Source organism: Mytilus edulis, chromosome 1 (genome assembly GCF_963676685.1).
Source record: "Mytilus edulis chromosome 1, xbMytEdul2.2, whole genome shotgun sequence".
Lineage (NCBI taxonomy): Eukaryota > Metazoa > Mollusca > Bivalvia > Mytilida > Mytilidae > Mytilus > Mytilus edulis.
The window spans coordinates 87023734-87034591 of NC_092344.1; the positions used below are offsets into that span (position 1 = coordinate 87023734).

A 10858-nucleotide genomic window follows, 5' to 3' on the forward strand; every position below is an offset into this window, starting at 1 on the left:
TTTTCTGTTATATTTTTGAACGCATCTTGAAAGTGAAAAGTTGTTACCTGTGAGCGCTTTCTGAATTGCTGTGGTTCAGTGGTTGTCATTTTCATAAAAAAAGATGTGGTATGATTGCAATAAAATTAACGGTATCAATTTTCTTGCACCAGATGCGCATTTCGACAATACATGTCTCTTCAGTGATGCTCGTGGCCAAAATATTTGAAATCCAAAGCTTATATAAAAGATGAAGAGCTATAATCTAAAAGGTCTAAAAAGTATAGCCAAATCCGTGAAAGGAATCAGAGCTTTGCATGAGGGAGATAAATTCCTTAATTTATAATAATGTCTATCATTTTGTAACAGTAAATTTTAATAACACAAAAAAATCCGTATTTTCATGCCAGTACCGATGCAAATGAGACAAACTTTTCACACAGAAATTAACAACTATAGGTCACAGCACGGCCTTCAACAATGAGCGTGTAGCCCATAGGGCATAGTCTGCTATAAAAGGCCTCGAAATGACAATGTAAACAATTCAAACTAGAAAACTAATGGCCAAATTGCCAATACCACATAGTCAGCTATAAAAGGCCCCAAAATGACAAACACATCAGTTATATCTGAAAGGTCAAGTTCTACTTCTATACTTGGATGTGGAAGTGCATCGGAATAAGCTGTAGCTCACTATTTTGTATTAAAAAGTAACATAATGATAAAGGATTTGATGAATGGTATTTGTTTGGCATGTTAACTGTTTTGATCTGAGCGTCACTGATGAGTCTTATGTAGACGAAACGCGCGTCTGGCGTATTAAATTATAATCCTGGTACCTTTGATAACTATATGCAACACCTGGTGCAGTTGATACAGTATCTGACTCAGGATGTACTAATAACAGCATATTCAGACAATATTTAACTGACCATTTTCTTAAACATGTCCCTGGCAGAAACAATGACAACATACATCTACTACTTGATTGGCATAAGTCCCATGTTGCAGTTGATATCATTGAATGGGAACAGGAACACATCATCATTAATACCTTACAGCTCCTACCTCACACATATAATAACCTTTGGATGTTGGATGTTATGGGCCTTTGCAACGTATTTAAGATAATGAATTTCACACAACCATGCGACAAAACTCGTCAGTCATAACCAGATACAACACATATTTGAACTAGCCTGCAAAGCATATCAGAAAGCACTATCTCAAGAAAACCTCCGGTCAGCATTTAGAAATATTGGAATGTACCCCTTGGATAAGAGTGTAATCAACAAAGATCTACTGAAACCATCAGAGGTATTTACAGGAAATAAAGAATGCTAAGAAACTACAGATAAAAAATACAGATACTAGTAACATACTGATAATTTAAGTTGATTCTAATGGGGAAAGTAACGGGGGCTGTGAGAATTGCTGTGTTCGATGTTTCAGTTGTTGAAGATTTTCAAGATTACGATGTTACTCTATCACACTTCTTTGCCAAAAAAATAAATAAACTAAAGATAACTAAATCCATAAAAGACCAGAAAGAAAATTCCTTGGGAAAATTGTGTCTGGTATGGCCAAAACTGAAACAGGTAGCAGGAAAGGTAAAATAGCATGTTGAAAATAAAGAAAAACAATAAATCAACCAACCAGAGCAGTAAGAAAACTGGAAACAAAATAAAAAGAACCCGTCCACTTCTGCTTGTCACTGAAATCAGGACAAAGCCACACATCTACTGAACCTTGACTTAGTCTTACATCGACTAAACCAGGCTACACTTCACCTAAATAAGGACATATACATAGAGTAAGACGATTCCGTGAACATGATGTGTACGTAAACAGTTGAACCCAAACCAAATTAGACTGGAGTTTGTGCTAAACTTACCAATATGGATGCACTGTTACAATTATAGGTGCAACCAGTGAAAACATCTGAAATGTTGAACTGAACTTACGTCTGTTAGGAGGGATACCAAGTTTTACTAATGGCATTGTAAGGACATGGATTAGACATTTTTTGTAAATTGTTTCTTATTGTTACTTGTTGGATATTTCATTGTTGGATTTTACTTTTTGTATTTAAATACTACTTTTTTTAATTTGTTTTTTTAACTTTGAACAAAAAGGAAAAATCAGAGTGTATAGCCATATCTGTTTAAAAGACGTCTCAAACTTGTACATCCGGTAGACGAACTTAAGGGGTGAAAATAGAACATCCATTGATTTCAAGTTTACTGTTGTTTTTTCGTTACACTAAAAAAAAATGCATGTCAAAGTTAATATTTTTATTGAATGAATGACTGCAAATTGTTTGTGTGACATCACAAGCTTGATTATCCGGTGGCAAAACTTGAGGGATGAACATCCCTTGATTTCAAGTAAGTGTTTGAAAACAAACGTACAAACAAACAGTAGTACATAAAACTCAACATGAAAGAATGAGCTGTAATATGACACAAGTCAGCACTAATGAATAAAACCTTTAAAAAATGAAACAAAAGCAACAAAATAAACCCACACATACAGTAAAATTGAGAATGGAAATGGGGAATGTGTCAAAGAGACAACAACCCGACCAAATAAAAAACAACAGCAGAGGGTCTTCAATGTAGCGAGAAATTCCCGCACCCGGAGGCGTCCTTCAGCTGGCCCCTAAACAAATATATACTAGTCCAGTGATAATGAACGCCATACTAATTTCCAAATTGTACACAAGACACTAAAATTAAAATAATACAAGACTAACAAAGGCCAGAGGCTCCTGACTTGGGACAGGCGCAAAAATGCGGCGGGGTTAAACATGTTTGTGAGATCTCAACCCTCCCCCTATACCTCTAACCAATGTAGAAAAGTAAACGCATAACAATACGCATATTAAAATTCAGTTCAAGAGAAGTCCGAGTCTGATGTCAGAAGATGTAACCAAAGAAAATAAACAAAATGACAATAATACATAAATAACAACAGACTACTAGCAGTTAACTGACATGCCAGCTCCAGACTTCAATTAAACTGACTGAAAGATTATGATTTCATCATATGAACATCAGGCACAATCCTTCCCGTTAGGGGTTTAGTATCATACCATCATAACATATATGAGAAGAACATAACCCGTATCATGCCAACAACTGTTTTTTTTTAAATAAATGTGTTTAGTTCCGGTGCAAAGACACTAGAAGTTAATAAATACTAAAGCCAAAATATGCAATCTTTAACGACCTGACAACAGTATCGTAACTATATTCCTTCTTGATAAGTCTGTTTAAAGGTTTTGTAAGCTTTTGAGGTGAATACTGACATTTTTGTGCTTTGTAAAGAATATTACCATAATTGATTGGATGTGAAATACCTGATACATCCTAACATTCAAACTGTATGCAGCTGTGAAATGCTTCTTTTTGTCCTCTTGGTGATTTTTTGAATTGATTTGCATCATCTTTACAAGGATTTGTTGCAAATTTTTGCCTCCTTATAAATTTGTGTGTCTTTAAATATATTTAATCTTTAAGCATTTCTTAACAAGTGGCTAGACATGACATGAGCATGGATGATACATTAATGCTTATGTCCAGTGACAAATATTACAAGCACATCAGGATGTGAACATTTTTAATGTGTCAACATCATGGTAAAACTTATATATGTACCTTAAATGTTATTTTTTACTGATGGACGCTGTAGCTATTAAAATGGGAAATTCACTATTGGTTTATATTTGTTTATTTCACAATACACATAAAGCATTAAGATATTCTTTCCAGTCCATGTAATCTTTTAAGGAAAATCATGATATGGGACTTGAAAAATGCAAAATGAAAACATCACAAACCAGTTTCAAACTGTTTTTCGTTGAAAATTTAAAAAAAAATGAACCCTGAAAAAATAAAAAGTTAATTTCGATATCTTCGTACAGGTACAGATGATATACTTGTTGTAATGGGAGGATTTGGATCTCACCAGAACATGGTAGAAGCTGTTGAACAGTACGACCCTAAAACAGAAGCATGGACTCGCAGACCTGTAAATACCTTAAATTTCTTATGATCATGGTTGTTAATGAAAAATATATCTTATTGGAATTTTTTAATAAAACTGAAATTAAAATACAAAGTGTTTTCCTATAAATTCTATTGACAAAGATTTTGTTTAAGACGTTTAAACTCTTAAAAATGTAAATGATGTGATTGTGGTAAATATGTATTGCTGAGGCTTGATTAACTCTTGAAAAACATGTTATAAGTTGAAGGCTATAACTTTCAAAAAATACTCCTAGCTATAACTATCAGCAGAAATATTGTTTTGCTGTTACCTCTTTTATGTTCCTTAGGGATAAAAAAATTATTTAATGATAACGATAAAGTCAAAATACTTTCATTTAATCAGATAGTCATGTTACACTATTTTAACAGTTTAGAAATATGTTTTTTTCATAGAATTTATCAAAGAGAAGAAGATATGTTGCTGCTGCCTCATTAAATGGAAAGGTGTATATCATTGGTGGTTATGATGGCCAATCAAGATTGAGTTTGGTGGAATGTTTAGACCTGTCTTCAGATGATCCACAGTGGCAGTCTGTATCATCTATGACACAGAGAAGGGGATTAGCTGGAGTTTGTGTCTACCGAGGTATAACAGATGGTCATGAGAGTTACTGTAAACCAACTTATTTCAGAGCTCCAGATAAGAATTCACAAATTGGGTTTTTTACCCACCATTTTCTTATATAATTGGGTGATAAAGTTTTTTGATTGCATTATCAATTCCAATTCACCCCTCATGTTAATATCAAATTGGGTTTTTCACCACCAAGCTCCTTAATGTATTGGGTTTTTTCATCAACACAATATTGAATATTTAGGCAATATCAACCCCAGATTTTTTTTCCATCTTAAATATGTTTCTTTCTTTGTTTAGCTGTTTTATTTGGTTTAGGGTTAGGGTTAGGGTTATTTGCTAGCTGTTTTATTTGGTTTATTGACTGAGAAGCAATTGTAGGTTTAATTTGTGTTCCGTTTTAAACCTTCTGCCAGTTTTGTATTTTCTCATATAAACTGTAAAAAAACGGATATGTGTATTCACAGGCACTCGTCTTATACCTTTATATAATAAATTCTGAGACCAGTGCCTGTGTGTGTATTCATTAATTAACCGTAAATGAAAAAAATAGTATATAAACTCTAATTATACTTGAATGTTTTTGTTTAATCCAATTTTCCTAAATCTGGGTTTAGTTGTCTTTTATTAGAACTTTTGGTTTCTGATGCTTTATCATGTCAAAATTAATTTGGCCTTTCACTTTTTCCAACTGATTTCGTTTTTGAGGAAACCCTGCTTTTATTAGCAATGTTCTCGTTAAGGTACGTACACACGCCCGTGTGTTCGATGGACGCTTCCTAAAAACACTGGCTGAGTCTTGTTATCATCATAACTTTCCCTAAGCTTTTCAAAAGAAGCAGAAAACATGCTTCTATTCAATATTTTTACCGGACATTCACTTTTGTTTTAATTCAATGTATGTAATGATAAATCCCAAGCAATGCGAAAAAAATATGACTTCATGACACACGCTAATTGGATAAACGCCGAGAAGATCGAAATGTGTTCAAAAACATGTGTACCTATTGAGCAACGGAAAACTCTAACAGGGACCCATTTCAGCTACTTGATGCAGGGATCTATTTTTAGAACGAAAGGAAATTTCCAATTATAAATATTATAAAAATAGTTTACACGACCACTGTAAACAGATAAGGGTAAATAACGCAAATGGTAGCCAATAAAAGGGTTGAGAACTCATGGTTTTGGAATATAATTGGGTTTTCCTTTGAATTAATTGGGTTATTGAACCCTGCAATGGGCAATTGCATTGGGTTTTTATTATTTGTATTGCGTGATCACGCAAATACGAAGCTTATCTGGAGCTCTGTTATTTTCACGGATACTTTATTTCGCATTTAAACCTTTCTTGTCCACTTTGTGGCTATTAATTTCGCCATCTTCCAATTAACTTGATGTAATTTACTGTAAATTGAGAAATAATTGCATGAATAAATTATTGCGATTTTGTCAATTAAGACATAAAGCAGTTTTAATTTTTGCGATATTGAGAAAAATCCTGTTTAATTCATATAAAAAATTTCAAAATGTGAGTTCAAATTATTGCGATGATAACCCTGTCGCATTTTTCCCAATAATTAAAGTTAAAACATCGTTAAAATTTCTGAATTTACAGAAGTTATTGAGGAGATAAATGTTATCAATACTGAAAAGAAATGTTTTCATGGTCTGAAATAATCAGTCATACCAAAATTAAATATTTTCAATAGTGAAGAATTATGGTCTAGTACAATTGTCATTTATTCATGATCTTCTGCCTAAATAAAAAGGAACTGGTTTATCATTTATAATAAACCTCTAAGAAGTAACTAGTGGTAAATTCCATTCATTTTAATCATTCACTTCTGCCATTGTGATGCACACTGACTTTAAAAGGGACAGAACCAGGATTTATTCTAGAAAATTCCTAGAAAAACCTTTTATAGTACTTGATGAACCTTTCATATATCATTAAAGTTTACTCTTGACACCTAAATATATATTGCCCATTATTATTGGTTGGTTTTTTTTGCCTTATTTCAGGTTAGCATTGTTTTCTTTAAGTTTTCTAGTCTTCCATCTGAATAAAGATGTTTATAACCTGTTGCATGTGTGGCCAATTAACTGTTGATTACATCAATAGTATAGTTGTGGCAAATTTTCATCTAGTCAAGCAGATTTTTATTTGTCTTTTGAAATGTCAGACACAAAACTCACATTGTAAATGCCCACCCTTAAAGTTGTGCTTTATTGCATTACCCATTGTCCATCTGTTTGTCTATTTTTTAATCCAATATTATTTTGCTATTTTTAAGAGTAAAACATAAAAGAATTAGATGATTACAATAAAAAGATGAATAATTAATACAAGTGATAAGGAAAAAAGATGCTAACTTCTCCTACTTGTAAGTCAATAAATGTGTACCAAAGCAATTGTGTTACAGGAAAACTGGACAAGCACACAATAATATTCAGTTTTTGAAGTGCATTTTATGACACAAACTGTTTGCAATTGTAAAACATGTATGTAATTATTCACTGATGCTGTTATATTTGTATATGTAAATTCTATAAGCTGTATTGCTTTTGAATAAAAGACTATTCTGTTGATGTTTGGTTCTTCTATTCACACTTACAGGTGAAATCTATGTATGTGGTGGATTTGATGGGTATAGTAGACACACCAGTATGGAGTGTTATAACCCTGGGAATGATCAGTGGAGAACATTGAGTGGTATGGCTGTGGGACGTGAAGGGGCAGGACTTGTAGTTGCAGGAGATAATATCTATTGTGTTGGGGGATATGATGGCATAAATCTACTAGACTCTGCAGAGAAATATGATCCTAACACAGAACAATGGTGCAATATATCACCTATGTCTTGTAGACGTTCAGGTAAATTAAAGATGTAATTTCAACCATTTGAAGGAACTGTATTAGATTGAAATTAATTTCTTTTAGTTGTCTGCCCATAGACGGTTATTTGTATTCCCGCACTTCATGGGATATAACCATTTAGCACGACAGGGCCAACTCGATAAGACATGTTTTCCCAGTTAAATTTTTATCTTGCTTAGGTACGTGAATTTATTTGATGTTATGTTTAATGTTTTGATTTCAGTAGTAATTATAAATTACTGACTATATTTTGTCGACATGATATTATATATCATAATGTGCAATTAAAATCAGCACATGGCACTGTCGTGTGGGTATTCAATTTGAACTTTAGTTTGGTTTTTATTAGTGTTATATGTATAGAGTTGTAGTCTATGGGCGTTAGTAATTGTGGAAGAATTCTCTTTTTTGAAATTTGAACAGAATTGGATATTCAACTTTAACTAATTCTTCTGAAAACACAAAATAAATTGCTTGTATTAGTTTTTTCTTGAGATCACCATTTGACATATACCAAAAGGCATAACTTTGAACTTTATAGTAAAGAGTAGACAAAATCACTTACATATGAAACCATATAATTATTGCAACCAAACATTTTCATCAATATATTATTAAAAGTTAACATTTATTGAAAGTTAAGTCATTAAAAGAATTAAAACATGTTGACATAATAAAAATATAATAACCTTCCGGAGCTAGGCTCTTGTCTTTGAAAATATGTATAGAAAATATATCCATGATCCCTTTTAAAGATTAAGGCTCTAACTACCTTCAGAATGACCACCATTATTATTAAATATAAGTTACTTTTTTCTTACTTTTCTATAGGTGCTGGAGTATCAGTATTGAATGGACAGATATTTGTTTGTGGCGGATATGATGGTACAGACCATTTATCAAGTGTTGAATCCTACAGCATACATACTCAGCAATGGTCATCTCTTCAATCAATGGTGGTCCCAAGATGTTATGTTGGTGCTTGTGTACTTAGAGGCAAACTCTTAGTTGTTGCTGGGTAAAGAATATTGATCATTTATACATGTAGGAGGATATATTTCTAGCTGACAATAAATTCACAAGGAATATTTTCAGTTTCATTTCATGCAAACACAAATACTGTTATATAATGATTCAATTGGGTTATCTTCTGAAATTGTTAAGCTCCATCCATCATTCCATACTTCTGTCTTTTTGAAAAACATTTTTTTTTATTTCTTGGCAACAAACAAATTCTTATACATAATTATTTCCCTAACATGTTACATTATAAATATATGATACCCATTTTAATGTTTAGAACATGTTTATATAATAACTGTCATCAGGTGTACTCTCCATTAGATATTTTGGAAGCTGAAAATATGAAACAATTAGAATTGCCAGAATCCTATATAAGCTATAATTTTTGTATGATTTTATAGCTTTATCATGTGCTATTGTTTTAGGTATGATGGAAATACATTATTGAACACAGTAGAATGTTATGACCCTCTAACAGGAAAATGGTCAGTATTAGACCCCTCTATGAATACTCACAGATGTGATGCTGGTATAACTGTGGTCAGAAAAGTCTGAAGTCTCCATATTGCCAAAAGAAACTGACAGTTTTGTTTTCAGACATTGAGATTATTTGTTATTGTATAGTCTTTGTGATTAAAGTATAGCAGAATTGTTGTCCAATTAGAAATATATATGTATATATACATTGCATGCATATCTATGAAATCATTATTAACAGATGTAAAGTCTGAGGGACCACTATCTTTACATTTTAGGAGTGCCAAATCTTTTTAGTTTTAATCATCTTTCTGATTGTTTTACGTGTCACTTTGAATTAAAAAGTAAAATAACAAAACTAATAATTTCTTAGGAAATTCAAATCAGAGTTATGGTCCTTGGACTTAGAAAATTCACTCAAATAATCAGTTTTCCTCACTTTTTTCATCATGTTGAATGTATTGATTTAATAAATGGTATAAAGTTTTATCATGACAAGTTACAGATCAAGTTCGAATTTTGATCTGGTCTAATGATTGTGTGCAGAGTTATTGTCCTTTGATTCAATTTTCAACATTTTTTTTACATCATACTTGAAGATATTGACTTGATTTTTCAATTTGTTCTGTAATTTTCACCATAACAAATTATAGATCAAGTTAGAATTTTCAGTACAATTAATTTTTTACTGGTAGAGGACTATATTGCCGGCAATACTCTTAGAATGCTTGAATTGTTAAGTCTTTTGCTAGATTATTGGTTCTCCATTTTGCTGTTGAATATATTGTTGCTTCTCCAGTATGTCTTTAGAAAGATTGTTTTTTCATTGTATTGTTTATTCATCTTAGGATCTGTGATATTGTTTATGTTGTGTATTGTGGTTTATCGCTGCTATATAGTATACATTTAAAAAAGTGTTATGCTTAACTATTGGATGTTAATTAATGTGTTTTAAATAAATAATGCATAATGATTTGCATTTATGTTAAATGTTATTGTTGCATAATATGTAATGTTGAAGCATTTGATATAATATAAGTGAAAAGCAAATAATAAATGATTGAAATTTTTTGTTTGATTTTTATAAACTCTCTCTAATTAAAATATTTTTATTGATTTTATATACCCATTCTAAATGTGGATTACATTTCATTCTCTTTGTATATTTGTTCATACATTTTTTTACAATTTTCTCCAGTTCTTGTGGACAGAATGTTATATTTTTGAACGCATCTTGAAAGTGAAAAGTTGTTACCTGTGAGCGCTTTCTGAATTTCTGTGGTTCAGTGGTTGTCATTTTCATAAAAAAAGATGTGGTATTATTGCAAATGAGACAAACTTTTCAAACAGAAATTAACAACTATAGGTCACTGCACGACCTTCAACAATGAGGGTGTAGCCCATACCGCATAGTCTGCTATAAAAGGCCTCGAATTGACAATGTAAACAATTCAAACTAGAAAACAAATGGCCAAATTGCCAATACCACATAGTCAGATATAAAAGGCCCCAAAATGACAAGCACATCAGTTATATCTGAAAGGTCTAGTTCTACTTCTATACTTGGATGTGGAAGTGCATCGGAATAAGCTGTAGCTCACTATTTTGTATTAAAAAGTAAAATAATGATAAAGGATTTGGTGAATGATGCAACACCTGGTGCAGTTGATACAGTATCAGGCTCAGGATGTACTAATAACAGCATATTCAGACAATATTTAACTGACCATTTTCTTAAACATGTCCCTGGCAGAAACAATGACAACATACCTCTACTGCTTGATTGGCATAAGTCCCATGTTGCAGTTGATATCATTGAATGGGAACAGGAACACATCATCATTCAAACCTTACAGCTCCTACCTCACACAT

The 10858-nt window shown here is 32.1% G+C and overlaps 1 protein-coding gene across 1 annotated transcript; it reads left to right on the forward strand.

Annotated features, from left to right (window-relative positions):
• The first annotated feature begins 3878 nt into the window (after positions 1-3878).
• LOC139515231 (kelch-like protein 12) lies at positions 3879-10052 on the forward strand. Its single transcript, XM_071304797.1, has 5 exons — positions 3879-4011; positions 4425-4617; positions 7226-7483; positions 8318-8504; positions 8935-10052. The coding sequence occupies exons 1-5, from the start codon at positions 3928-3930 to the stop codon at positions 9062-9064; spliced, it is 852 nt and encodes a 283-aa protein (XP_071160898.1). The 5' UTR covers positions 3879-3927; the 3' UTR covers positions 9065-10052.
• Positions 10053-10858: the final 806 nt, after the last annotated feature.

Excerpts from the sequence above, each read along its gene's own strand:
- LOC139515231 (XM_071304797.1), top strand. The coding sequence starts at position 3,928 with ATGGGAGGATTTGGATCTCACCAGAACATGGTAGAAGCTGTTGAACAG. Across the intron at positions 4,012-4,424 it reads AAGCATGGACTCGCAGACCT|AATTTATCAAAGAGAAGAAG; the intron begins GTAAATACCTTA and ends TTTTTTTCATAG. Across the intron at positions 4,618-7,225 it reads TGGAGTTTGTGTCTACCGAG|GTGAAATCTATGTATGTGGT; the intron begins GTATAACAGATG and ends TCACACTTACAG.